At 54.8% G+C, this 27,648-nt stretch overlaps 8 protein-coding genes across 8 annotated transcripts; 3 read left to right on the top strand and 5 right to left on the bottom strand.

Annotated features, from left to right (window-relative positions):
* Positions 1-3,863: 3,863 nt before the first annotated feature.
* On the top strand, positions 3,864-4,241 carry CCOS01_14479 (uncharacterized protein; the record flags this gene model as incomplete). Its single annotated transcript, XM_060462622.1, has 1 exon — positions 3,864-4,241. One exon carries the CDS (start codon positions 3,864-3,866, stop codon positions 4,239-4,241), a length of 378 nt encoding a protein of 125 aa, XP_060307107.1.
* Positions 4,242-4,473: 232 nt separating this feature from the next.
* On the top strand, positions 4,474-5,886 carry CCOS01_14478 (uncharacterized protein; the record flags this gene model as incomplete). Its single annotated transcript, XM_060462621.1, has 1 exon — positions 4,474-5,886. The coding sequence occupies one exon, from the start codon at positions 4,474-4,476 to the stop codon at positions 5,884-5,886; it is 1,413 nt and encodes a 470-aa protein (XP_060307106.1).
* Positions 5,887-7,862: 1,976 nt separating this feature from the next.
* CCOS01_14477 (phosphoribosylaminoimidazole-succinocarboxamide synthase) lies at positions 7,863-10,891 on the bottom strand (the record flags this gene model as incomplete). Its single annotated transcript, XM_060462620.1, has 2 exons — positions 7,863-10,624; positions 10,843-10,891. 2 exons carry the CDS (start codon positions 10,889-10,891, stop codon positions 7,863-7,865), a joined length of 2,811 nt encoding a protein of 936 aa, XP_060307105.1.
* A 2,355-nt stretch (positions 10,892-13,246) lies between these two features.
* CCOS01_14476 (uncharacterized protein) lies at positions 13,247-13,721 on the bottom strand (the record flags this gene model as incomplete). The annotated part of the gene is made up of 3 exons (XM_060462619.1): positions 13,247-13,360; positions 13,452-13,602; positions 13,678-13,721. The coding sequence occupies 3 exons, from the start codon at positions 13,719-13,721 to the stop codon at positions 13,247-13,249; spliced, it is 309 nt and encodes a 102-aa protein (XP_060307104.1).
* Positions 13,722-15,508: 1,787 nt separating this feature from the next.
* Positions 15,509-15,831, bottom strand: CCOS01_14475 (uncharacterized protein; the record flags this gene model as incomplete). The annotated part of the gene is made up of 3 exons (XM_060462618.1): positions 15,509-15,559; positions 15,615-15,630; positions 15,704-15,831. 3 exons carry the CDS (start codon positions 15,829-15,831, stop codon positions 15,509-15,511), a joined length of 195 nt encoding a protein of 64 aa, XP_060307103.1.
* A 799-nt stretch (positions 15,832-16,630) lies between these two features.
* On the bottom strand, positions 16,631-20,804 carry CCOS01_14474 (uncharacterized protein; the record flags this gene model as incomplete). Its single annotated transcript, XM_060462617.1, has 4 exons — positions 16,631-18,329; positions 18,547-18,778; positions 18,854-20,492; positions 20,553-20,804. The coding sequence occupies 4 exons, from the start codon at positions 20,802-20,804 to the stop codon at positions 16,631-16,633; spliced, it is 3,822 nt and encodes a 1,273-aa protein (XP_060307102.1).
* Positions 20,805-22,026: 1,222 nt separating this feature from the next.
* Positions 22,027-24,133, bottom strand: CCOS01_14473 (mucin-1; the record flags this gene model as incomplete). The annotated part of the gene is made up of 4 exons (XM_060462616.1): positions 22,027-22,853; positions 22,904-23,339; positions 23,456-23,724; positions 24,106-24,133. 4 exons carry the CDS (start codon positions 24,131-24,133, stop codon positions 22,027-22,029), a joined length of 1,560 nt encoding a protein of 519 aa, XP_060307101.1.
* A 2,375-nt stretch (positions 24,134-26,508) lies between these two features.
* Positions 26,509-27,370, top strand: CCOS01_14472 (uncharacterized protein; the record flags this gene model as incomplete). Its single annotated transcript, XM_060462615.1, has 2 exons — positions 26,509-26,681; positions 27,058-27,370. Coding segments are annotated over 2 exons (486 nt in total), but the record flags the coding sequence as incomplete, so codon positions are not given.
* Between the last annotated feature and the right edge of the window lie 278 nt (positions 27,371-27,648).

Here is a 27,648-nt window from a genome sequence, read left to right as displayed (position 1 = left end):
TTCGATGAGTGACGAGGAGATCCATGACATGTTCATGATCCAAGGGCACCTGTGCGCCGGCGGTGAGAATGAGCTACTTTCGAGAATGAGCGAGTGAGTGCGCTGTATGGTATGAGAGACGAAGAGTGAGCGTGAGCTTTAGGACTGAGAGTGAAAATGAGGTGTGGGTGAGTGTGTGTTGTCACTGCGCAGTGACGAAACCCACCCAGATTGCCAGTCGCCTGCCCTTTGGCCTCTCTCTCCTTCTTCAGCAGTCCCAACGGGATGGTATCTGCCCGGAGGTTCCCCGTCTAGGCCTCGGGGATCATCTGTATCCGTAAGGATCGTCTGCCTTTCGTAAGGTGATGTGGGACAGATTGTATAGCGAACGTCTGAGTAGGATATTGGATTCGAAACAATGTCTCTGGAAATTAGTGAGGGAAGCAAGCTATTGCAGGTACACAATTGCAAACGATCTAAAAGATCTTTGCTTTGCATATGTGCCTGGTCTGGAGAAACCAGCGGCCCTCTCCGTCGATGAATTGTCTAGACGATCGGGAACGCGGTAAGACCTGCATTGGCGCGAGGTTCGTTCATCCTTCTCTCGATGTTCTGTCGCCCAGCATCTGACACACGCAGTGCATTGGACAATGCGTTGAGATGGAATCAAGGAGGAAGGAGATGGTCTTGGACGAGCGTTGACACCCACCGAGCGTTGGAACTTTTCTTAAGCTTTGATAGCCAAGGCATCCCAGGAGAGTATTCGGATACCGCAGTAGGTACGGAGTATGTCAGTAGAAGTTCAACGTCCAAACTCCATGGAAGCTTGCTGCTTGAGTGCGGGATGTGCCTGCTCTTAACCCAAATCTTGGCATGATTAGGTAAGGTGCAGTCATCCAGGTCAACTTCAACCTGGAAGGGAAAGGCCTGGGCCCATGTGCCAGCGAAGAGGGAAAGAACAAGGGTGGCCCGTGCTAGAAAGGGAGCTCGGGGATCAAACTGGGAAACAACGGGTCGCTCCCGACGACTTCCCCCTGTTCCCTGATCTTGCAGGAGTGGCAGGACCCAATCAAACTACTCATTGGACCTTCCCCATGATTAAGCTCGCAATTGCCTCGTGGACCTGGAACCGAACGCTCCAAGCAGGTGCGGTGCAGCGGTACTTCCTTCCATTCATCGACGGTTGCAACTTCCTAGACCTGGGGGCCATTTTTCAATTCTTCTTTGACTCTTCATACCCGTCTGTCTGCAACGGTTTCTACGCCTTTGGGAATCAATATTCGCGCCCCCGAAACTTCAAGTCATTAACTGCTCAAATCCAACGTCGCCCATCTGATTTCTGCCCGTTGCTATCCATTCAATCCAAACCATTTCATCCGTACCTACGAATACCTTATCGACGACCAAGGGCCATCCTTTCTCGGCGTCTCTTTTCCAATCTGCCGGGCCCCTCAAGCAGCCTCCCTACTTCACTTACACTCTTGAAATCTCTAAAGCCAAGGATGCCTGCCTGATAGTATCTATCCGAACCCTCGACTCGTTCAAACGTAAAAATCAGCACCCGAGGAAAAAAAAAAAAAACTTGCGTCGATTTATTCCGTTGACATCCTTGCCCGGAGACAGCCGCCAATCAATCGTAACAAACCCAAGGGCAAGGGGACGCGCAACAGTCCGCCCCAGGGATGGCTCAAAGTCTGCACAAGCCACTGCGTTGGAACCTCACGATACCGGTAATCAACAGCCCTGAGAGCTGCTACCAGCATGTCTCGCGAGTCTGCAACCCAACATGATCGAGATCGAGATCTGACCCTTCTCCTTCCCCTGATTCACATCCCTTCTCAAGTATCCGCGAACAGGTTTGTCGACTCAGCCAGCGACCCTGTAAACTCGTGCGAGACAATGGACCCTTCAGGTACCATTACGAGATATCGCAGGGAGAAATTTTGAGCTTCAAAGTCGAGAGAACTTTTCGGACGATGCCCCGATGCGAGAAAGCACCACGCTATATCGAAGCGAACTCGAAAATTTGCACTTTGATCCGGCGTTGGTGGTTCGCAATTCGAAGCCATCAAGGAAAGCGGAAAAGTCGCTCACTCCTCTTCGGCCTCCCTTGCAGCATGTCTCTAACCATATCCTCATATCTCCGACCCGCACACAATCCTTCGGAACCACGGAGCATAGCAACATCCCTGGCCTGTGATGTTAGCTGACAGAATGAGATCGGTATGCTAGGGGCGATCGTCCCCTGTCGATCGTCCAGCTGCTCAGGCCCCTATCGGATTGCCAGGTCGAGAAAATCAAGAAGTCCCCATCTTGCATGGGAAACCTCTTTTCCAGGGTCACCACTTGTTCGCTGCCCTGAATCACTTGTCGCCCTTGGCTGCGGACGATCTCCCGCATCCTAACTTTCGGGGACCAAGACCACGCAAAAGACATGCTGCCTTCGTTGACGCTTGATTTTGCCCGTCCGTTTGCTTCCCGACCAGACCATTTATCGTCTTCAGGTGAACGTCGTTTGGAAGTCTGATATCAATTATTTTCTCAGGCCAACGCTGAAATGCGCCTTTGACGGCATGAGGCGTATGGCAGGCGGCATGACGTCTTCAATACAAATCGCTGAAACTCCCGCTGCGGTCAAGGCTTTCTTTCCCGTCTGCCACCATTCTGATCATTTGGACGACAGGAATCTCAGCTCGAATTGTCGTTAGACCGCAGGCCCGCCATCCGATCGATCGAGCCATACATCAGCCGGTTTGTCACACTGTGGCTGTTGTTGCTCTGGAACGCCGCATGCCTACTGCCCGTCGCAAACGGCAGTACCAAAACAAATGGCCCGCATACTAAGATTGTCACCAAACAAATAGAATCAGGGGAACGCGGTTTCCGTCATCCACGGCTGTGGCTATCAACGTCTTGTAAGCCCCCCCGCAGCTGAGTCGCTCCACGAAAGAGATGGCTGAAAAATGGGCTGCGCTGTCGTAGCAAAAGCTATCTCCACCAAGAGGCAGATCGAGATCGCATATGAGGCTGAGGATGAGCAACATCGAGATTCACCTGTTGCTCTGGTTGTCTGATTCTCCCCGGACGAAGACTACCAAGCTCACCAGCTTGTCAGCCAACAGAAGGAACCATTATAGCAAATTGTGTTCTGTGTCTCGTTTCTCGTCGGAAAATCTTCCCTGCGAGACCATACTACGAGACCTAGGCCCTCAAGCCTGGATTACATCAAGTTCTCGTGAGATCTTTTAGCTGGATTGCTTGCCCTTTTCTGGCGGTGTCTGTTGAATCGAAACAGAAGGTGGGTATTCTAGGCCGGCCCTCACAAGTTTGCTGCAGCAAACGCAGGCCGAGAAGGACCTCTAGGCTCATTGTGGCGCCATCGGTTCAGAGAGAAGTTGGTTGTCACCGTGGAAGCGAGACAACGAGGAGGTCGACACGTTCCAGAGGTCTGGTTCCCACACCAAATCTTTTCCCGCCTTGCTTTTTCACTAGGACCCTCTCGGCTACTAAGGTAGTCAAGCGATTGCCAGCTGCAGAAGTGCAGGACTAAGGTAGTCTTCCCCGTCGACCCTGTTTTCTAGCCAGAAGACGGACGCTGAGGAAGAAGCCTGTGGATGCAGGGACGTTGTTGAGGCTCTTCCGGTCGGCTTCCCCGCATGACGGTGCCCTTTTCCTTGCTTCTTCGTCCCCTGCGCAGATTTATTGACGCTGCAGAAAATCTTGTTTTCCCTTTCGGTATACTCGAGCAGGTGGCCGGAAAGAGTAATTTTGAAGATCTCTCGATCCAAGGAGGCCAAGCCGGCAGACTCCTCGCTTGTTGTAAACGACACACCAACGCGATGTTCCCAGAGCGCGTTCGCTGCTTTCCTGAGCAAAACCGAGTAATGCAGAGACCCAAAGTCAAACCCTTTCTGTCCATTATGCATTCCTTTCGAGACGGAAGTCGCCAGCAGGCAATCTACCATTCCTGCGAGAGCCGTCGAGGCCATGCAGCATCCGATACCCACCGACCCGTCCACAACACACCGGGCCACATTCGGTGTCTTGCCGGGACTCTGATTGGCCCCGGGCGCAACTGTCACCAAGTATGCATATCACACGAGGGAGGGCCCCTAGGCGAGGAATGTCTGAGAATTGCAGGGGATGGTCTGGTTGTCATAATCAGCCACCCGGGTGGACCAGAACTCAAGACGAGACCTCGAGTATGGAGAGACCAAGACAAGGTGCTGCATATTTGTGCTCCTGTTGTTGTCCGCCGTTGAGTGGAAGGCATATGATTCGTGCCGCCGGGCCAGCCGTGACAGAGGAGGCATTCATACAACTTGTCTGGGGCAGGGAGACAGGCTCCGCTTGGCTCCAGACGGCCCATGCATATATCGTTGCCTCGCCCTCATCCATGAGCCCTTCGGCCAGTATACCCATCGTGGCGTTATTATCCCCAGAGTTTCACGTCCAGCATAGATCAAGCCGGTGTTGCAGACGCTGACCGCAGCGATGTCTGGCGCTCATGAGGACATGATCGGTTACGCACAGGAGCTCGACATCACGGTAGCTTCTCGACCATCGTCTCGGCCGTCAAGCATGGAGCGGCAAACAAAACTTGCTCATCTTAAGCTCGTTTCCAAGTATTACGGATACGCCAACTTCTCATACCCTCGACCCGACGGCACTCCGACTCGCAATCCGTATAGAAGAGCCGGTCAAACGTATTCATCCGAAGACCTCACTCAAGATTACCACCATCACAGCCTTGCTTGCCCGGAAACACCAACCAAACGAGATCGTACTTCTATGGGCTCGCAAGGCTCCAACAGTTCAGCACCAAGTCTCATTGATGATCGGACCGATTCCGAAGTATCGCTCGACGACGACTACCAGTACCACGCTTCCGCATCTCAGCTTTGGGACACCTTCTGGCCGATTGATGAGGGAAAGACCCAGCAGACTCCAGAAAAGGCCAAGACCCAGTATCCTGCCTTGATCCCGTCACCACATATCCGCAGGGCGAAGAAGACGGGTTGCATCAACTACGACGCTTACCCCCTACCACCCCGACCTGTCGAGTATAACATCCAGGTTCAGCACTCACCATCTCCAACCCCTTCCACCACCGAGGACCCTGTGACCCAGCCCCAACCACCCGCGAGTATGCCAGCGTCACCGGTCCCCCATTCTGTTCAGGGCCCCGAGGACCCTGGGCCTCGGAGCCCTCCAGAACTTCGCCGGACCATTCGTGCCGTCCGGTCCTCTTACAGCCTCTTCCCTCGTACTCAGCCTCAAGCCCCGAGCTACCCTCCACCACCCCCACCTCACTTCTCTGCCCTCTCAACTCGACCGAGTATGGGCAATCTTCGCAAAGGACATCGTCCACCACCCATCCATCTTCATTCTATGCCCATGTCTACGGCTACGGCTACCGCCGCTCCACTGTATTCTCCCGCCACGGCGTCTCTGTTTTCTCCTCTCTCATCGCCTCTCTACTCTCCCCTACCTTCTGATTACACGAGACCTCATACCTCGCATGGAAATTATTACCCATGTACTGCCGACCTTACACATCCCCGTTCTGCCCCCTTGCCACCGCAGACGCCGACGATAGGAACATCGTCGGGTCTGGACACGCCCAAGTCTTTCTTCGACTTTGACTCGGACTCAGACTCTGATGAAGAAGAGCCCGAGCACACCATCTCTCGCTTCGTCAAGACGCTGCACAAGCGAACCGCCAGTGAGACTCGCAGGAGCGCCAAAGGGGCAGCCTACGCGGATGCACAGCTCCGCAAGATCCGCGCCGAGACTGAGGCCGAGAGGATTCGCGAGAACCAGATGATCTTTGAACGAAACAAGAGATCCGGTGCCGTCTTTGGACGCATGTTTGGACGCACGCATGCAAGGTCTCCAAACGCATAAAGACCATGTTGGTCATTTGCGCATCACGAGCATATGGCCTATTTACGACGAGGGGCGTCGGAACCAGCCGGCGCATTTGCATTTCAGCGCAGCGTTTGCATTTTACTCGCTCATCTTTCTTTTGTTTCGTTGTTTTACTTTGTTTCATGTTCGTTATGTTTGCTCCACGTTAACGCCTGAATGTGCTCATTATACTGCTATGTTTATCACTATCTCATGAAGAAGAATACGGTCTTGGAACACATGGAGTAAGAGGAGGATCTAGTCGGCAAGAGGAGGACAAACACAAGGTTGCGCAGACCACCTGGAAGTGGTTCGCGCGGGGATTTCCTGACAAGGGATGAGAATTCGTGTGGACCCCGGGGAAAAGAAGGTTTCCAAAGGGATGGGTTAGGTGAAGGGAGGAATCTGGATCAACGAGTCAGACGGATCAACGACGAACGACAAAATTATGGTGAGAGCGGGGTAGACTAGTTCTCGCAAGGGAACGCAATCTGATGTAACGGCCTTTGAGCTCGGAGATGACTCCGTCCCTCCTCTGGGGGGAGTATGAGCGTCGTCTGTCCACAGGTCTTGTCTGGCGACTTGACCAACCTAAGAAGAGTAAAACATCAACAATAACAACAAGATAGGATAATTGCCACAAGGTAGACTAACTATGAACGGGAAAGCTGAATGCTTCCTCAAAGTTCGAATTGTCTGTTCAAACAAAAACCAAAAATTCTTGAGTCTTTTCGCCGAGGAAACCTCACTCGCCACACTACAAACATTCGATGACGTAATATGACGATGGGAGCTACTCACTTGCCTTGCCTCTTCTGCGTCCCCTCCCTCTGGTCTTGCGCGAAAACCTGCGTAGGGATGGATATGGTTTCTGGAGTAGGAACTTTCTAGGTAGGCTACTGGGGTAACACACGACCGGAGGAGTTCCAGTCCATTCCCATCGCGAGAGTACTTGATCCTTTTTTTGCTGCGGCTTTTCGCTGCGAGCAGCCCACGTGAAAGGATCTAGACTTTTGAGTTGCTGGAGCAATGCGCGACGTTGATATGTAGAGGGAGGAGGTGGACGAAAAGCTTACGGGCGTTTGAGGTAGTTGGGTGGTTCACCAGTGGTTCGTGTAAGCCGGAGAGAGCCGAGAGGGTGGGGCGGAGGTAAGAAGGGGACGACGGGGAGAGCTCGCTTCGGGTTGGCGGGTGTTGGATCCGCAGGCGAGGAGGGCGAGAGATGCAACGAGGTATGGGGAACCCGCGAGGAGGTTAGACGAGGGAAGATGTCTTGGGGGAAAGGTTTGCTAGGCGAGTGTAGTTGGAAAAGGTTTGTTCCAGTCTCGGTAGAAGTCCAGAATCTTGAGGACTTTTAGGGTTTTTCCAGACCTGGATACGCGGTGCACGTCTGGAATTCGCGAGATTCGCAGGGACGCTTCCCACTGCTATACCTTGTTCTTCATGATTGCCATATTCTAACGCGATTGCTGGAAATTTCTAATACCAAACGGATCGAAAGACACGAACCCATATCGTTGGGCAAGATCATGGATGTTGGAGGTGATGATGATGATGGATAAGGTGAATTGGCATTAATGCATTTGATGCGTAAAAAGACATTCTATCGTGGATACCATGTAAATCGTTCCCGTACACTCATATCGTAAGACCCCTTCCCTTCTTTGCTCCATCGCTCTCTCTCTGACTGTCTGTCTCATTCGTCTTCATCTTGGAAACTTCGTGGATATGCCCAACCTGTAAAACGCCATGCCAATGCAATGAGAAGCCCCAGAAAATGTGACCCGTGAAAATGCCAGTAAACGCCGATACATGAGTGGAAAGAAATAGCAAACATTAGAAACCGAGGTATGAAATCAAGAGAACCAGACTTTTTTCACCCCCGATGGCTCGAAAGGAAGACAAGGTGCCCGAAAAAGACAAAATAATCGTCGGACCTGAGGTGGTCTGAGGGGTCCAAGAGGTTTCGGTCATCAAACCATCCCCATCATAGACCTCCTAGAAGAAGGCCTCACAAAAGGCCCCTTCTCCCCGGCGCCATCCCCCGTAAACCTCTTCAGCCGCCTCACCCCGAGCCTCCTCACATCGCGCCCGGCCTCCACGTACCCCAACACCCAAACGCTCTGACTCATCCCCGCCGCCGCAGCAGACGCGCCCCTCGCCGAGCTACCCGGTCCGGCACCGAGGTACACGCGCAGCTTCTCCGCCGAGCGGGGCGCGGCCTGGAACGCCGGGTCCGCGGCGCAGTCCTCGTTGGCGAGGAAGGAGAAGATTTCTGCGGGGCAGGTGACGGCGTGCGGGAGGCGGTAGCTGTTGCGGCCGAAGAGGAGGGAGACGAGGGCGGCGAGGTAGAGGACTAGCAGGGCGAGGATGACGGCGAAGACGGGGATGTTGGGGAACATGCGGACGCCGCCGCCGCCTCCGGCTTCCGAGGGGGATCGGGTGGCGGTGAGGGCCATGAAGAGGCCTCCTGCGAGGGCGGGGAGGAAGGCGAGGAGGAGGGAGAGGGCGGAGAGGGCTGCGACGCGGTAGTGTCCGTTGCGGAGGGCGTGGAGGGTGGATTGCAAGGGCAGACAAGCGGCGTAATCCGCGAGCACGGAGCGGGAGGCCGGCGCGCCGTCCGTGGCGGTGCTGAGGTCGGCCCAGGGCTGGAGGATACGGAATTGCTGCTCGAGGGTCTGGAAGGCGAGGAGGAGGACGAGGCCGAGGAAGCTGGGGACGAAGCTATACAAGAAGTTGGCGGCGGAGAAGGAGGAGGGCGCGGAGAGGGGCGCGGCGGGGACGCCTGGGCGGAAGCCGGCGACGAGAGACGTGCGATGGAGGAAGGAGACGACGAAGAGGGCCGTGAGGAGGATCGTGGAGGCGACGACGTAGAATAGGACTTGTGGGGTGCGGAGGCACCAGGGGAGTTTGTAGGTTTCTACGAGGCCGGAGCGGTGGGCTGAGCGGCCTGCTAGGAGGGTGGACGTGACGGAGCGGCGGTCGTGGTGGTCGTCGGCGGCGATGGCGGAGGAGGAGGAGGAGGATTCGTTCTTGACATCGTAGTGGAGGTCGGACGGGGTGTGGCCCTGGGAGTGTTCCGTCCCGAGGCCGTACCAGGGGGTCTCCTGGTGGTCGTCCGTCATCCAGTAGCCCAGGCGGTCGACGATGCGGTTGCGGAGCATGGAGCGGAGCTTCTTGCTCGTCGGGGCGACCTCTGCGCCGCGGTAGGCGTCGCGGGTGTTGCTTCGGGCGATCATGACGGAGAGGTCTGCGATGGAGCGCGGGTCCCACATGAGACCCGTCACGCGGTTGTGCCAGAAGAGGAGGATGATGACGACGGCGGCGAGGACGAGGATGTAGAGGGCCACGAGGGTCCAGACGACGCCCTGGACGGCGGTCCAGTACCAGACGTCGACGAGTATGACGGTGAAGGAGGCGCTGGCGAGGGGGATGGCAAAGGCGGAGAGCCAGAGGATGGCGAGGGCGATTTTGACGTGGGCGGGGCCGGCGAGCTGGGGGAAGAGGAAAGTTTTGGCGTAGAGGTTTTGGAAGAGGGCGTTGCGGCGGCGGATGGGCTCGTCGTCGGAGAGGGCGGCGAAGGGGAGGATGCGGAGGGTCGCTGCTGCGACGCACTGGGCGTAGATGAAGATGAGGGAGGCGAAGAGCTGGGGCAGGATGCGGAAGAGGAAGTATTTGCCGCTGTAGATTGTTTCGCCGTAGGTTAGGAGACCGGGTTGGATTGGTGAGTAGATGGCGGCGACCATGAGGCAGGCGATCATGGCGAGGCAGAGCGTCATGAGGGCGATGAGGGAGGGGAGACGCAGGATCGCGGGGACGAAGTTGAGGCGCGGATATATCGCGCGGTCCTCGTCAATGGTGTCGATCTTTGTCATGCCCGGGAAGACGGTCTCCCTCTCACTGATAGGGAGCCATTTTGGCGTGGTCTCGGTGGGGTTCATGCCGGCCGGGGTTTGGGCTTGGTTGTGCTGATATCTCGAGTCTGCCGAGTGTGGCGGCGACATGGAGATGATGCGAGTGCCGAGGGACATGGAAGGCCTCTCGGCGCCGGCGTTGGAATGCGGCCGGGACTGGCGGCGGACCGAGTCCCGGGTGTGGGTAGGGACGGGGACCATGGGGGAGAAGCCGGAGTCCGGGTCGCCGCTGATGAGGGGGCTCTGGAGGTCGTCCGGGAGGTATCCGGCAGCGCGGTAGTAGCCGGTGTTCTCGTTCGGAGAGGGAACGCTGGAAGGGGGGGAGAAGCCGCCGCTATGGCCGTGTTCCCTCGTCAGAGCCTCCAAGGCATAGCGGAGGTAAGGGGTGTCGTCGACGCCCGGGGTGACGGAGCCGTTGGCAGCGATGGTGAGCTCGTCGCGGAAGCCCTTGGCGCGGGCGCGGTTGGTGACCTCGTCGACGGCGAGCTGGGCCTCGTTGAAGTGAACGGCCGGCTGGGAGGTGTAAGGGTCCTGGCTCTGGGAGGAGAACATGCTGCCGATGACGACGGGGGCAGGGAAGTTGTTCTGCTCCGGGTGGTAAGGGTTTGAGTGAATTTGCTGCTGAGAGGGTGGTGAGGGAGCGTGGGGCACGAAAGACGGCGGCGGAGAAAGGGCTTCCTGGGGGCTGGAGTCTTCTTCTTCTCGTCCTATGCCGTGTGCATGATGGTGTCTCCTTGCGTGGTGAGGGCGAAGGGTGTTTGGTGTGGATGAGTGTTGTGATGGTGTCTCGGCAGACCAATATTGAGGAGGATATTGGCCGCCTACGATGAGGTTGTTAGTATGAATATGAAGTAAAAGAGGCGGGTGGGCAGGGTTGTCGTGAGTTGGAGGGGGTGGGAAGGATGAGGGCGTGAAAGAGTTGTAGATGAAGCTGACGATGATGAAGAAGAGGAAGAGGAAAGAAGGTGTGTGTGTGTGTGGATGGGTGGGTGAAGGAGTGGTAAAGGAGGTCAAGTTGCGATATAGGGTGTAGACATACGTTGATGTTGCACATAGGCGTCGTCGGGGTGAGCGTTATCAGGATACATGGCGGCTATGCCTTTGATCCTATTTCAAGGGTCGTCGTTGTTGTCGTGAGAACCTCTCTGCAGCTGATGCGGCGTGATGAAGCCTCCACTTGTTACCAGGCCAATTATCAGCAAGAGTGAAGGCGGAGATGTCTTCAATAGTCTGGCTGCATACGCATATCCGAACTGCAATAATGGTCAGGGAGGGGGGGGGGGATACACAAGAGAAGGAGAGAAGAGAGAGGGAAGGCTGAGCATCGTGGTTGGGAGTGTGTGTGGTGCGTGGTGTGGGTGGTGGTGAGGTTTTTGCTGTTTGTTGAAATCGCGTGGTTGGGAAAGCAAGAAAATCATGCATCATGGAGAGTTGTGACTGGTGGTTGCAGCTCGTCGTTGGTTGCGATGGTGTTGCAGGTCGGAGGTTGGGAGGGAACGGCGTTGCCCTCCCAGCCACCGAGAACCCCACCGAAAATCCCTGAAGCCCCGGGGGTCCCTGACGGGCGCTAGGCCCCGTAGCGCCCCGGATGCAGGAACCAGTGCCAGAATAGGAACAGGAGACACTTTTTGAACAAGGAAGACTGACCTTTTTGACGTTTGTCAGGAACAAGAAACAATGTCACTGTTTTACATAGAGAGAGAAGAGGAGGAGAAAGAAGAAAGAGAGAGAGAGAGAGAGAGAGAGAGAGAGAGAGAGAGCATATTACGAAGTAGGGGAAAACACGAAAAGTCTATCGCGTGGTTGCAGTTCGTCCCATGTTGCTTTTGTACACCTCACCTACTACGTAAGGTACCTACCAGCAGCACCTTAGGTACGGCACCTCAGGCGGTTTTCAGATGACAGGAGAGTACGTATCCTGCAGTACAGCTGTCCTGCATAAGGTACATCTCCCAACTTCCAGGTTGCATACCTCACGGATACTTAACAATTAGAATGTGCCCAACACACAACACCACCCATTCAAGAACCAGATCTTCTCTGGCTTGGGTTCGCACCTGTGCCTTGACAATGAGAGAGTGACACTTGTGACTTGGGGATACTGCGCAAGAACACCACAGACAGGGGACTCCACCCCGGCGGCAGCACGTCTCCGCATCCGCTGTCACCTATCCCGCCGACGAGGCAACGCCACCTCATGACAGGGGCTCATTTTGTGAGTGGCTGGGCTGCAGGGGAGCCCGGCCATTTGCTTACCTAACATCTCTCGACCGAGAGGTCTTCTCTTGGGTCTTGAGTCTTGAGTCCTTGAGGCTGCGGTTCTCACCGAATCATGAAACATGCTTCACGTCTCGAGCCAGAAATCAAGCATCTTCAAAGAATCTTCAAGTCCATGAGTGATCGTAGTAATCTTAGCATGCCATATCCCCAGACTCGGTGAGAGACAATGAGGCGGGTGTCCCAAGTGTTAGCTGCAGGAGGCGCCCGAGACTCAATCTTCACCGCCGGACGAGCTGTCAAACTCGAGGCGGCAGGTCTAGCGGTCTACTAGCAAACCGTCTTACGTCTTTGGTCTTCACTTTCACACGCAGCCACACTATCATCTTCTCCACTTGAACCACTTGTTGGTTCAAGATTCTTCGGGACTCGTATGCGAGCACTCGAAAGATCCAATCCCCCTGCCTTGCCTGCATCCCCCCCCCCCCCCCCAACGCTTCCCAGACGCCCGGTAACAAAGACAGTGGACGGCAAAAGGTCAACACAACACGAATACCTCGTCACAAACTCCAAAAATGAAAGGGACGAGACTCGAACTCGCGCGGGTTGCCCCACCAGGAAACAGATGTTAAGCTGACCTTAACCTGGCGCCATAACCAACTCGGCCACCCTTCCGTGTGGACCTGTTTGGTGAACAGGGGTGTTGTGACGAACCTCGCGCCAGAGCAGACCAAGATCGCCGCGCCATGTCCGTCGTCGTCCATCGAGCCCGTTTAGACTATCGCAAACCACATGGATAAGCATCACGATAGCATGCGGGACTCGCTGTGGCTGCAAAGCGTGGTGAATAGTGCGACAGTATCATATCAGCTTTTCGTTGTTCTCTTTCTTCCTTTTTGCTTTCTTCTTCCGAAAACGTTGCGGCCCTGGGCCTATCAATTGTACTGTAAAACACGACTCATCATCGTTCTCGTTTTCGTAATTAAGTTTTATTCTTAATATCTGCATCGTCATTTTAACTTCCCATCTCAGCCCGTGCCATCCACCTCAACCTTTAGCAAGGTAAGTAAGCTTAAAGACATGAAACCTTACATCTACAATATCATCAAAATTTCGCAGGAATAAAAAGATAATCGTTTATAAAATCATCACTTTGGTATATAAGCTGCTACAACAAATTCAACGCGAAAGGAAGCGGATCGCAAATCTTTCTATCCGGCCTTGACTCAGCAGGTAGAGCCACCCTTGCAGTGCTCCTCGCACTTGGCCCTCCACTCCTTGCCGCCGAGTCCCTCAAACGTCAGGAACTCGTTGCCGTTGTTGTACACGGCGTAGCATTTCTGCATGTCCACGCGGGTTAGTCACCGATAATTAACGATTGCAAAATGTGCAAGATGCCTGTGTATGAGAGGCAAAGGGGGATTAACGTACGCCGTCCTTGACTTGCGAAAAGACGGTATCCTCGTGGCCCTTGGGCTTGTTGAAGAAGACGCCGGCGCCGGAGTATCCGTTGCAGGCGGCCTGGAGGCAGGTGTCGTCGCCCGTGTTGCACTTACAGCCGACGTGGGTGTTGGCGGCGGCCCTGTTGTTTGCGTTGTGGTCAGTAAGATGCTCAGGACGCTCATAGGCCGGGGGAGGTGGAGGCGGTGGTGCTTACATGTAGGGCAGGACAACTGCCAGAACAAACTTGGTGAAGTGCATCTTGAAAGAGAGTGGATGGTTATGCTGTGAGAAACGAATGTAGAGGCTGTGGAGTGAGAGACAAAGGCGATGACGATTTCGAGCTCTATTCAACTGTCCAGACGAGAGACTTGAAAGCCCTTTATACAGAACACATTCCTTCTTCAACTTCACAGGTGGAACGACAACATGCCTGTGTTTCTCGAGTACGGATACACTAGTTCACCTACAATGATCTACTTAGATTACCTCAGTTTGAAGTCAAACTCTATGTCTAATTTCATACTCTGATCAAGCTCACGGACTCGCACAAATCGCCTCATTCATCAGTCGCAGTTCCACAATGTCACCCAGCGGTCGCGGTCTGGCTCTAGCCCTACCAATCTCAGAGGCTTAGACCATTCAAGCGTGGAGACAACTGACGGAAAATAATCCAAGGAGTCGTTTGATCTTGCGGTAGTTCATCCAGTGGAGCGACCTCTACGGCGTATCCGACGATCCGCAACCAAGTGCCTGAGTCGAGACGAGATTAGAATACATGTGGATGGAATCCGAGAAAAGTAGAGATTCTAATCTCTATCCGGTGCGGGAGGTTAGTAGAGTAAGGCAGAGCGACGAGATACGCACGACTCAGTGTCCCAGAAATCTCGAGCCCGTGAAGCGGACTACTCCGTATTGCTGGGAGCACCAAAGTCATCAACCCAGTATTCTCACCTCCTGTCCCGTCCGTGCCCGTTATCCGAACCCGACCGTACCCCGTGTTGGTAACGGAAAATCTCTCGGAGCCGGATGACTCCGTAGCGGCGATGCTCTTAGGACGTTTTACGGCCAACGCGCGGCGCCAACCGGTGATCCGATCGTTCACGTTATGCTTCAGCTGCCCAGCGATACCGGATGCGCAACCAAGTCTAGCATGCAAAAGAACAATCCGGTAGCGTATGTAACGACACAAGCTAAGGCGTATCCGTAGGGCGCAGCGAATTTCGCCAAGACCACGCTCAATCTATCTTACGTGAAACTTGGAGCCCGTTCTGGTCCTCAAACTTGGGGGGGGGCCACAACTTACACTCCCAAGCTGAAATCTCGAGTCTGTGAGCAGCGTGGTGCTCCGCGTCGCTGTCCTTTGAAGAAACCGAGGTGACATATCTTTGGGGGGGCATATATAAGGCGTTTCTCGCATCGTTGATTGATCGGACGTCCCCAACGAGACCGACTCATTGGAGGGTGGAGGCATTACCGTTGCAATTGCATCGACGGGCTCGACAGCCGGTACACTAAAGTACCTAGGTACCTGCCTTACATCACGTTGTTGCAACTGCACGGCAGCAGCGAACGGCTGGAATCCTCAGCGAACGGAGCGGCGAAGGGCTCCAAGCCGCACTAGCTACCTAGCCGATGTGCCGGAGGCGGCGGAAGCTGAAGGACAATGGGGGTGAGACGGGTGCGAGGTGGGGACTTTTTCGGAAAGCATTTTGCCGGGTGGCCATTCCGCTGTGGGGCCGTGCGGCCGGGGCTCGGGAGTGGCTAGGGATTTCCCCCGTGCTATTAGCCAGGGAGGCAAGCCACATCTAGGTCATTCCATCAAGAGAGCAAACAAACGTAGCCTTCTCGAGAGACTAACGTCACGCATTCATCGCTCCGAGACCGCCTTGGCAGACTTGCGTCTCAGCAGACAGCTTATGGATGGAGTTGGAAAGAATGTTCAAGGGTATGTTGCGATCACAAATCTATTCCACTTCATACTGCATTTCTATCTTGATACTCGGCGCCATCGCCACCATCCACCACCCGCCTATCCTGGATATCTTCTATGCTGGAATCGTCATGTATTGAGTGCCTGTATACCGACCAACGAGGCCCTATCACCGAGTCAGTCGTGATCAAACACCTCGGCCCTTTAGCCCCCCTACTCACAGCTTCTCCCACCCATCTGTGTCCGGGTTTCAATCTCCTCAGTCTAAGGGCGGCAGTACGAGCAACGAGCATGTGTGCACGCCACAAACGCATCGTTGGGCTTGTTGTTGAAGTCGCAGTACTCGTAGCACTCCATCAGGTTCTTGTCGGGGCAAACCTGTGCGCTGGCGAACGAGAGGCCGGCCACGAGGATGGATAGAACGGGTGCGAGCTTCATGTTGGGCGAGTACGGAGTATTCGTATACCGGGTCTTGAAAATAATAGAAGGGAGGGTTCACCTAGGAGAATGGAGTTGCCAAGAGTGTTTATGAAGGACTTTCTCCCCCCCCCCCCCTTCTTATAAGCGCAACTGTGCCTACAAGGTGTTGCGCTCCAACAGAAAAAAAAAAGTGATTGGGCTATGTAGGGTGTAGCAGCGGCAGTGCCGGTGTTGATGATTTCCCCGAGTCGGGGATGATGATGCTCGCAAGCCGACTCGGGAAATAACTACGCGTGGAGCAGAAACGATATTGATAACCTGAATTATGACACATGGACACACTATCAAACGTTATGATTGGGGAACAATCGCCAGTAGAACCTATGGTGGGCTGTCTAGCAAGAGACACGACTCAAGGCCCTAGTCTCTGGCACGGCTGTACGGATACGGCGTATACGGGTCACGGATAGCATGGAAATGAGCTTTCGTAGTACAAAGTCACAGACTACGAAGTAGTAGCGAAAGTGAAAGACCGTGCTTAGTCGCGAGAGTTCATTTCGTTCCTCTCAAGGTTCATGACTATAGTCTAGACTAAGGCGTCACCCCATCGTCCCAACTCCCACGTGCCCGCTGTCTTGTTTCTTTAAGATTGCCAAGACGACTTTTCTTTCGGAAATAACCCTCCTGAGGATGCTTGATTCGACGGTGGAGGAAACACACAAGAGTCCATGTCTCAACTCATCTGGGTACGGAGTGCAAGACAATAATTCATACGTTCCACTCTTAAATCTACGGACACGATACTACCAAGGATATCCTATAACTCTTCGCTCCAATCGCCCTCCTCTCCTAATTCAACAAACCGGGCCAGCCGCCTCTTGAGTTCCTCCACACCAATCCTCCTCGAAGACGAAGTCGACGACAATAACGGCGGCGCTGGCGGTGGCAAGAGCACCTCATCCACGATATGCACAACGCCATCCCTGACCGGCACATCTCTCGCTGATACCGCCGCCCCATTCACACCAACACCCCCCTTCACCACGCCCACCGGCCGTCCAGCGTCACCCGTGCGTCCCGCGCTGCGAGAAACCACCGCCTCGATCGTGACCCTCGCCCCGTCAAGCAGAGTCTGAACATCCCGTCGCACCCGCCCCGCCCCGTCGGCGTCCTCCCCGAGGCCCCTCCCCCCGTCGGTCTTCTTCTCCATCTCCTCCTCATCCATCTCCACGCCTTTGAAAAAGTCCGTATAAATCACCTCCGCAACAAAATGATACCTCACCAAAGCCTCGAGAAACTTGGCCCCCTCCCGCGAAGAAAAGAGGAAACCCATCGCTTCCTCGCCCAACGTGTCCCACGCCTCATTCGACGGCGCAAACACCGTGATCCCAGAGCCACCACGCAGGCGCCGCAAGACTTCCTCGCTCGCTCCGCTCCGCTTCATCGCCTTCGCAAAAACCCCCAGCGTATCCTCCGGTACCGCAGCACCGACGAGTATATCCCACCGCGGCGGCGGAATCAGAACCTCGTCTATAAAGTGGACGACAACAGCACCATCCCCGCTCTCCCTCGATTCGGAAGCGAGAACCCGGGCGTAAAAATTGATCTCAACACCCGATGGCCCCTCCGTGGTCCTCAGTCTCTGCCGTCGAAGCTCCCCGCCCCCACCTTTTTCGAGAACCGTTTCCGCCGTCCGCAGACCGCGAAGGTCTTGGTAAGTATACCGCCCCGGAAGAACGTGGTACTCGAGGATCTCGCCGAGTAGCTCCGCTCGGCTGAGTTCGAAAACGCCCTCGAGCTTCCGAAAGGCCGAGTCCGTGGGGACGAAGATCGTGAACTGCTCTTGTTCCAGCGTTTGCTCGTCGTTGTTGCTGAGAAGCATGTCGTGGACCTTGTCGTATGAGGTGAGGAGCGTCGTGAAGTACTCCGTTTGCATGCCGCTCTCTTTGATCAACGTCAAGAGATTCTCCCCTTTGTCTGCTTCTTCTTGACGCGATCTCGGATCTTCACTTGTTATTTGCTGTAGTACGACCGGCGCTGCGTGGCCGGTTTCGATGTCGTGGGCGTCGGTTGGATGTCCCATCACGCGTCTACCGGCCTGGGCCACGGCTCCAGCAGCTTGGTAGAACATGCCGCCAATGGCATTGACCACATCGCCGAGTGACGATGACTTGTCATAACTCCGTGCCCGCGTTGTCTCCCAACTCGACTCCCTCGAGCTCCCATCCTGGATTCTTACTATTGACGGCTCGGGCCTAGTCTCGGGTAAAGCAAAAGCCGAGACAGAAGCAGCCACAGCCGCGTATGGCAAGACACAACTCGCCTTCATATCCTCAATATCTTGGGTATCCGATATCAAAGCAGCCGCAGACGGCGACGACGGCGAAGAATCCACTGACGATGAGCGAACGTGACGTGTCAGCTTTTCAGAGAGATTTCGACGGAGAGAAGTAGAAGGGTTGAAACGGATTTGTATTCGACGCCCCATGGAGAAGTACTCGCTCCCGATCATAGCCCTATATAGGTAAAAGGTAATTATTGTGTAATTCTCCAACACAAAGAATGGGTCTGAGACATTCACGAACCGGACGGAGTGGGCGCTCCGCTGATGTAGGTTTCCTGTCATCGGATGGAGACATAGAGGTTCCCGTCCCCCCCTCCCCCTCCCCCGGTCCCGGGCGGGCAGCAGCATCGAGGCGGACCATCAGGGTCCGCATTTGCAGTTTGACTTACACCGCACCGTCGCGGCTCTGCATGCTGTTCCACTTCTTCCCGGTACATGTGATATTCAGATCCATTGTTGGCTTTGACTGGTTGAGAATGTAGACAAGTCGTGTCTTGGCGGTTGTGTAGGACAACAAGGTGTCGTCGCCCGAGTCCGAGAATACCGGGTCCAAGGGCATGATGTACCGTCCGCCGCGATGCATCCAGGAAGTGTGTCCCACGGCCATTTTGTTACCTCGTCCTTTTTTGACTCATCTCAGAGTATTGACATGGTGATGCCGTAAAAAGTTGTACAAAGGCAGGCGAGCTCACACACGCGGGCCCCCGAACCCGCCAACAACCCGAATCTCCCCAGCCTTCTTCCGTTCCACCGCCTCAAAGGCATCGACAACCCGCCCGCTCTTGACATCAACAACACCCCATCGCTGCTCTCTGCTCTTTCTCGAGGCCCTTCTTCTTCCTCCCACTTCCGCTTCCGTCCCGTGCTCCCAAACACCAATCTCGTCAAGAAGGACCTCCAAAGCCCACACAAATCTCACACCCCCTGTGCCATCATCTTCCCCTCCACCGCCACCCCCAGGCGCAGCAGTATACAACCTCTCAGCATCTTCCTTATCCCTAGGTATTTTCGTACACAGCAGGTGCAAATCGAGAAGCTGCGAAAACACAAGCCCAAAGGTGGGTTTATTCCGCCTCGACGCCGCCTGGTTCCCGCCGTAGCCGTAACCCGTGATATTCAGCGCAGGTGGGTTAAAGATGGATCGGAGCGTCGGGTCGACCGCCTTACCACCACTGCCAGTGCCATGTTCTCCTCCATTCGGTGGTGGCGGCGGCTGACCTCCCTGGGCATTCACGGGCTTGGACATCGTCGACTCTTTTGAAGAGCTCGTGCTGTTGAGGAGCATGATCAAGGGGCTAGTCTCCAGGTTTCTGGATAGATACCGCAGGTGGGAGGAGAGGCGTTGGAGCGAGTCATGCGCGGACTGACGGTCGCGGCGGGTGAAGAGGGCCGTCATGAGGCTGTGGAAGTGGGTGATGAGGATGATATCCGGCAAGGTTGGACCTTTCGAAACGTCGTCTTCTGGGGATCTGCTCTCGGGTGCTGCTACGGCTGGGGTGGCCTCGGGAATCTCCTTCTCTGGCGGCGGTGGTCTACTCTCAGTCTCCTCCTCGTGAAGCTCTTCTGTGACTTGTTCTGGCGTTCCTTCAACATTATCATTCAGGTCGTCCCCCTCTGCGCCTTCAGTAACTTCCTCTTCATCCGCTCCTCTCTTGGGAGAATCTGCAGCCATAAACGGCGTCGGGGACCGAATTGTTGAAGGCGGCGGTGACAGCGAAGAAGACGACGAAGATGGCAGCGAGATAGCGTCCTCATCGTCATCCTCGTCACTATCCGCGATCTCTGTTCTCGTAGATTTAATCGGCTGAGGCCGTGGCTTGAGTTCCGGCAACACAATCCTCTCGGGCTGTTGAGATACTTCTGGCTCAGGCGCAGCATGCTCTTGTCCCCTCGACGAATTCGCCGCATCCTCAGCAGGCGCTTCCGCACCGGCCGAGCCTTCCGCAACCCCTTCATTCCTCTTATCGTCTCCCGTATCATGCTTATCATCATCCTTCGACCGCTCCCTAGATGGTGCGCGAACCCCCGGGGAGGAGACCACGCGTGGCTCAGGACTCTCAGGCAGAATGTCTAAGTCGCCAAGAGCCTCCCACAAGCCCTCGAAATCAAACACCCTCGAGACAGAGACCCTCCCCAAACACCGCCTCAACCTCGTCGCCACATCCGCCTCAGCGGCGCCGCGGACCACGAGCTCCGTTCGAATGGCGTCCCTCAGCGGCGGGAGGATGGCCGCAGGAGGCTGCGTCGTGACAACCATCACCCTCGCCTCCTTGCCCCTCTCATCATTCTCGAGCTCCTTTCCGCAGAGTGTCTTGGCCAGGGCCTGCATCGAAATCTAATCATACAAAGTCAGTTCATTTCCCCTTTGACTCCCTCAATGCAGGATAAGACTCACCAAGATCCCCATCTGCTCACTCTCAGAACTAAGCCCAACAACACTCCCCCTCTCGAACCCGCCACAGAGGACCTCCTCATCGACCTCCTGGCTCCCGACCTGCACTCGACCCCTCGCCACCGCTGCATCTCTGCGCTTCGTCTCCCGACTGCAGAGGACGGCTGCGGAGACTGGCTCAAGGGGGAAATGCGAGCTCGCCTGCGAAGCGGGGAATATCATTTCATCGCCGCCGTCGTCATTGGCGCCTGCCATATTTGTATGCCTTCTTCTTCTTCCGGGGCTCACCGTGGCCCTAGCCGTTCTGGAACAAGACAAGTAACAAAATAAAAGGGTATCATTTCCGTGCCATTTCGACTTATTCTTTCGTCGACTCTGCTGCGTCTCTACTCTGAGATGGAATGATGGAAGCCGGCAAGAAGGTATCGTCAAGTCACATGATGGCAGCTGCCAACAGTTGCGCGGATTAAATTCCGACGAGAGTTCCAGGGGAAGGGAGGAGCTGTTGTAAATTCTCCGCTGGAAATCTCGATTCAAGTCTCGGCGCTTTCCAGGGCCAGCCAGACTGGCACTTTGGGTTGGGACAGGGCCTTATCAGCCACCTCAAGGCTCAATGACATCACCCCTGTGTCTTGCATGATTGTCACTTATGCAGCCCTTTCTCACTCCTTGCCTTCCACCTTACTCAACGCATCTCATCCGGACTTCGCCATACTAAAACCCTTGCTAGGGGGACACGGCAGCCTAGGTATTCATGCATTTTGTGCTTTTCTTGTCAATAAGCCGATCCCTTGTTCCAAAAATACCTTGCACATGTTGAGTATCCCATCATTGTCGCTACCTTATCACTGTTGAATGCACTGCAAATTAGCGCTGAGAAACGTCATGTGAGGCTCAATGTTCTCTATTTTCAATAAAGCTAATTCATAACAATCTGCCGACGGACTGTTGGATTGCCTGCTCTATGCCTTCCCTTTGTGTAAAGTGCCTCTGCCGGCCCTGGAATATTTGTAGCAAAAGAGGCAGAAAAGGAGGCTCGTTTCCTCCCAAAGAAATATGATTATTCACGAGAAAGGTATCACTTGTCGGGTGGTGTGAAAATCCAGACGCATATGCGCGACCGCTCCGCCCTGACAATCGTAGTTCTCGTCCTGATGGCTTCTCCAAGAGCCACCCAACCCAATTCGAGATCCCAACCGTATTGACTCCCTCCACAAATGATCCAGAATTCGATATTATCGGATCCGTAGCCCAATGTGTTTGCATTGTAACCAGATTGGTTCAAACAACTTCACGTCGTTCGTTCTTGGGGTGCATCGACTGCACCCTTTCTCTTTCTTGAAACTAATCGCCTCATAGTGAGGCGATTGATGAATGGCAAGGACTTTCTTTGCCGTATGCCTTCGCATTCGTCTTGTTGTGCCCTTTGTGTTGGCTCGGTGCTCTCGTATCCTGCTTCCTAAGTTCTGCGAAACCACTAGGCGGCAGTGCCAGGTGCAGGAGGCGGTGCCATGGCATCGGAAGCCTGGCGTCTGCGTCCACCCTTCAGACTCTTGACTCTGGCCATGAAGCCTCCAGAAGGCTTGCTGGGTCCGTCCTCGGTCGGTGACATCATGTCAGCTGTGGCACGACGCTCGAGGCCATTAGCAGAGCCTCGACGGGGCACTGGGGGAGGTACACCAGGCGAACGGGTACCGTTGTCGGCTCGCTTGACCGAGATTGTCTCGGGCTCCTTTCCATACTCAGAAAAGAAGGGGTTACGCTCGCCAGTGTACGAAATGCTGCTGGCGGGTCCATTGGTATCGGGCGATCGGCGGGAGGTGTATGCCCCCTCAGGATTAGTGATTCGACCAGAAGGACCATATTCGCGGGGCTCCCTCTTCATTCCACGAATGCGCTGGGCGATGGACTTGCTGCGGCCAAGGCCCTCGGAGGTTGACTGCTGGGCTTGCTCAGCCTGAGTCTTCTGGATGGCAGCTCGGGCAGCAGGAGTACCCTCCAGGAAGGTCGAGGCACCGAGTCCCATGGATTCCTCTCCGTAAACGATCGAACCGCGAGCTCGGGGGTCAAAGACAGCGGGATCATCCTTGCGCTCAAGTCTGGCAGCAGTTGCAAAGTCTGCCGATGCCTCGCCGTCGTTGTGGCCCATGAACACAGCATGATCCGGACGCTTGTTGAGGGGACCGGAGCCGCCAAGGGACATGTTGAGGGAGTCCTTGGCAAAGGCTTGCATCGGTGCACGTCGGCTGCCCTTGCGGTTACGGTGGGGGTTGGCTGCATCGAAAGGACCGTCGTGATGGAACACTACATGCCATTAGCCTGGAAATTTCCACTGAAAAAAATGCTTTACTCACATCCGGTGCCATAGATGCTGGTGGCATCCAATTGGTCGATGATATCGATTCTGCGACTGGGCTTCTTGGGGTCCTTATCCTTTCCTTCCCGGGCGCGGCGTTCTCTTTCCCGACGTCTGGCTTCCTTCGCCTTTCTCTCTTCGTCGGTCGGGGACTTCTCGATATCAATCAGTACGGACGACTCAGAGTTCCTGCGCGGTCGGCGTTCCTGAGGTCGGCGTTGGGGCGATCCAGGAGCTCCACCAGGTCGGGGAGGACCACCACTGCCCTGAAGGCGTCGCTGTCTCATCGCCTCCTCCTGAGATCTCGATGGACGGTGGCCGGGTGGCGGAGGACCGCGACGGGCTCCAGGCGGCACATTCTCGCGTCCTGGCACTCCAGGAGGGCGATTCGTCGGGGGTCGAGGTTGCTTCTGATCGTTAATGGTGAGACCATCCTGTCGGGCGGAAAGTCAGTAACCTGCGAACTCTCAATGGACGCGCGGCAAGAATTCAATTGGCGACCGAGGGATCGGTCCGGGTTCCATCAATTGATTCATCGGGGGCAACGTACAAACAGCTCCTCAGCGGTAGGCGATGCCTTGTTGTCCAGTGATGTCGACATGGTGCCTGCTCCGATCAAGTTCGGTTGACTACTCGAGTATGATGGATCGAGGAATGGGTTGCGCGAGACAGGTCGGGGAGGGTCGTCAAAAGGCGAAGCGGGAGAGGTGGTATTCGTAGTGCCGGAGAGTAGTGGGGAGGCAGCGCGGTTGCGAAAGGGGTTGTTGGATGAGAGATTAAGCGTCAAGCCAGCGCCAGCAGATTTGCTAGGTTGATGGCCTATTCCAAGGAAGTAAAGTTAGCACTCGATAAGAGGAAGGAGAGAGACAGAGAAAGACAGCGACGGCTCCGTGCATGCGAGTGACGGCGAGGGGGGGAGGGATATGAAACATGAGGGCGGTATACATGACACAGCAGGTTCAACAACTGGGTGGAGCGGGCGCGGTGCTTGCGTTTGCTTGGGCGGCAGTGCAATCCGTGAGAAAGGGCGGCTCTCTTCCCGTTGGACAGGGCAAAAGTCAAAGGGGGAGAAATCTGGGAAGATGGTGGCAGGCATTGAAAGGGGTGGGTGGGAAGAGGGATGAAGGTTGGGCAGGATAGGACATGCCGGCGCATATCCATCCCCTACATCCATATCAGAGTGTTTGATTCTTGGCTTACCTGGCTGTGCTGATTGTGCCTTTGACATTTTGGCTGTAATTTGTGAGGTATACCGTGTGGGATGGTGTGGTACCCGCGACGGGAGGGATGACCAGATGGGAGTATGGATAATGATGATGGACGGGCGCGTCGTATTGAAAGTCAAGGGATCGGCCTTTTCTTCCGCCAGAAAAAGGGGAGCTGTCCGACCGATTGAGGAGAGCAGCGAGCGTTGCTAGCAAGCTTGATTTTCGTTGGCTGTCAAATGGCCGTTCCTAGCGTCATGCCTCTCTGCAGGGACAAACAATAACGGGGGGAACGGGTTTTTGGAGGAGCCACCCGACAGTTCCTCGGCAGGTCACTGTGCGGTGCGGTGCGCGCGGTGTGTGTGGCAGCGTGCGGGCAAGCAATCTGCAGTACGTCCGAAGGCAGATGGGTGGTCGGGATCCGGAGTCGTAGGCGGGTGGGTGCGTGGGTTCAAAAGAAGAAAATAGGGGTGAGTTGTAATATCAAAGATCCTCGATTATAGTCGGCAATGCGCGTCTGGTTTGGCTTGTAGTGCAGCGCGGTGTCCTTTTCTCCTGCTTTGATCCGACGTCAGCTCGAAAAAAGCATCCCTTGGGCTTTGAGGGGATGAATTGGTTTGGGGGGGACGAATTGATTATCGGATAATGGATTGGGTCCAAATCATCCAATTCAGGGGGAGATTGCTGGTCTGCCGGGAAGCGAGTAGTTTGGCTAGGTGGCTAGGAATTTTTGGGTGGTAGAGTGGTGGATCTGGGGTCCACGCACCATCCACGACTTGCGAGGATGAAGGGGTTTGGCTGCTTGGGTTTGGAGACTTTGGACAGGATTGGGCGGGCACTCGACCAAAAGGCTGGATGATGCCGACGACTGGACGAACGCGCGACAACCGAGCCAAGTAGCTGTCTGAAGAGTGGGCCAGAAAAGGAAATGCAAGCTCACCTTCTCTCTTGGCCTGGGTCTGGCCTTTTTTGTTTCCTTTTCTTGCTCAGTCCACGTCCGTGTCAGAGGTACGGAACAACGTCGTCTCTCTCACAAGAGAGCGGTTTGACGAGTTAATAAGTCGATGCTCGGTATTTCAATCCGTGCGATCGCGATAACCCAAAAACGATCCGGGGACAGTGTCTAGATCAGTGATGATGTTTGACAGCTCGTACAGTCGCTAGCTGGTATTGCCGTGTGACACGGGCTCGGTGTGCCTGCAACACGGACCCGGGTTGACCCAACTTCTGGGTCGCTTTGATGCCTTGATAAGGATGCCCGTGTCTCTGCGAAGCGAGAGATGACGACAGAAAACAGAAGGTAGTGTAGTTTTGGCTGAATAGGGAGGTGATGGTGACACTGTTCCTAGTCGTGTTCGGATGCTTAGAGAATGCGGGTGATCTCTGAATATGAGATGCGAAGTCGGATGAGATGGTGAGTCGAGATGAAGGCAGATGGATGCGAGAACGGACGAGAAGTTGGAGCGAGAGACGAGAGATGCTGCTTGAGAGTTCGTTCAGCTCGAGAGTGTGTTGGCGAAAGAGAAAGAAAAACGAGGGACGGGTGCGAGGCAGTGGAAAGTCCCGTGAGGCAAGTAAGGCCAATGGTCCACTCGTCGAAGAGGGGGAGGAGCTGTGAGGCGGAAGAGGAAGGAGGTCCCGTTGAAGGAAAGAACAAAGGAAGGAAGGCGCAAGGCTTAAGTTCTGAGGCTTGGTGTGAAAGAGCAGGAGGCAGGAGGCACTCCACGAGTCGTTGAGCAGGGCAGGTGCACCTCAGGCAAAATATTTGTGTATCCGTCCGTAGCTTTTGAACGGGAAGGAAGGGAATAATCGAGTAGGAGGAAAGAAGGAAGCCACGGCCAAGGTAGGTAGGTACCTTTTAGCTAAGGAAGGTGAGGTGGGTGAGCTGAGGAGGGGCAGGCAAGAGCGATAGTTTATTAGTATTAGTCGACTCTGATACCTCTTTCCTTTTCGTCGTTTGGGGAAAGAGGGCACAAACAATGAGAATGGGAAAGAGTCAACTGGAGTAGAAACGAGAAAAAGTGAGAAAGAGAAGAAGAGGAGAACCAAGAGCAATTAGGAAACGGAAAGAAACAGAACGTGGACAATGCAGCAAGAAACATCCCAACGACCTAACGACGCCCTCCCGATCCCCGCGCATTCCACCCGTTCCGATCGCCTCCTCCTCTCTGTCTCTCTCTCTCTCTCTCCATTTCGACATCCATGGATGTCATCCCCATCACCCATCACCCTCATCTGCCAGCGGCACCTGAACTCGACCAGGTCCTGGTCCTGGTCTGGCACAGGCACATGAGCCACTCCATCTCAATCTAAGCCGCCCACACCACACCATCCGAACCTATCCGTATGAATAGCTTATTATCTTGTAAGCTTACCTTTTTTTTCTCTTTCTCTCAGGGACACCATACAAAGACGAGGGAACGCTGACGACGGCAGATACGGTTGGCTGGGAAGACGCCTCCTCCGACTTGGGGCCCTTCAGCCCGGGTCTGTGGCTGCATCGTGGGCGGTGAGCATCTTCATGCCTCTACCATTATGTCACCACTGTGTCCACTGGACTTTCATTACCAGGTGGATAAACACTTCCTGTTTCCTGATCCGTACTTCAGCCACTTCTATTACTACCTGTACCTTCATCACAACTTCTACTTCCAGCACCGGTCCTTCCAGTTGGCTCTTCGAGTACATCGCGTAGAGAATACGGATATACTCAAAGCATTATAGTGAGACTGTGACAAAGACAGCTGTGTCAAGCGAGGAGAGCAGTGGCAACATGAGAAAGGGGCTGACTATCTGTTGACTGGCGGATTATTTCTAACCCTCACTGAGAGCAACGCGCTTGTTCAAACAGAATACCTTACCTCGACCTCATGACCTTCACGGCCCTTCCTTGCCCTGTCGTGGCCTACAAGTATGAACGCTAACTATCTTCCATCATCTCCCGTAGGACACACGGCTCCCCAGCTGAACCGGGCTGCAACGGCGGGATTTTGTTTCTTCTCATTTCCATCTCGCCATTCCGACCCAGATGTAATAGATCCATCACCAAGCTTCCGACCAAATCATGGTGCAAATGGCCACCGCTGCTCTGCAAATCTGCCGCTCTACGCTCGAACAAGTATCGCGGCATGGGGTCTTTGGAAACACTAGCCATGACCAACGCGGGAGTGATGTTCCTCGGCCGACCGGGGTGCAGACGAGACGTGCCGACGACACACCCCAGGACCCCTAATAATCCTAATTATTTTAAACTAAGGTAATTCAACAAATTGCTCTACAGTTGAATGACAGGGTGCAATGCGCCTAGACTCGCCTCCGATGGAGTTCCGCAGAACATGCCGGCCACGAATAACTGAGAGATGAGCATCATCTGCATCTGCGACATGCACTCGTCCTCCAACAAACGATGAAGTGCGCGTGGGAACAAAACGGACGAGCCGGAACAGACAACAAGCCAAATTGTGTGGGTGCTGGAGCCATCTGGCCGACAATGCTTCGGTCGTTTCCCTCTCCACCGGGTTCACAGCCATCCAACTCA

Source organism: Colletotrichum costaricense (genome assembly GCF_030867565.1).
Source record: "Colletotrichum costaricense strain IMI 309622 chromosome Unknown Scaffold_20.1, whole genome shotgun sequence".
Lineage (NCBI taxonomy): Eukaryota > Fungi > Ascomycota > Sordariomycetes > Glomerellales > Glomerellaceae > Colletotrichum > Colletotrichum costaricense.
The sequence above is the reverse complement of the archived record's forward strand: the minus strand, read 5'-3'. Positions and strand labels throughout refer to the sequence as shown.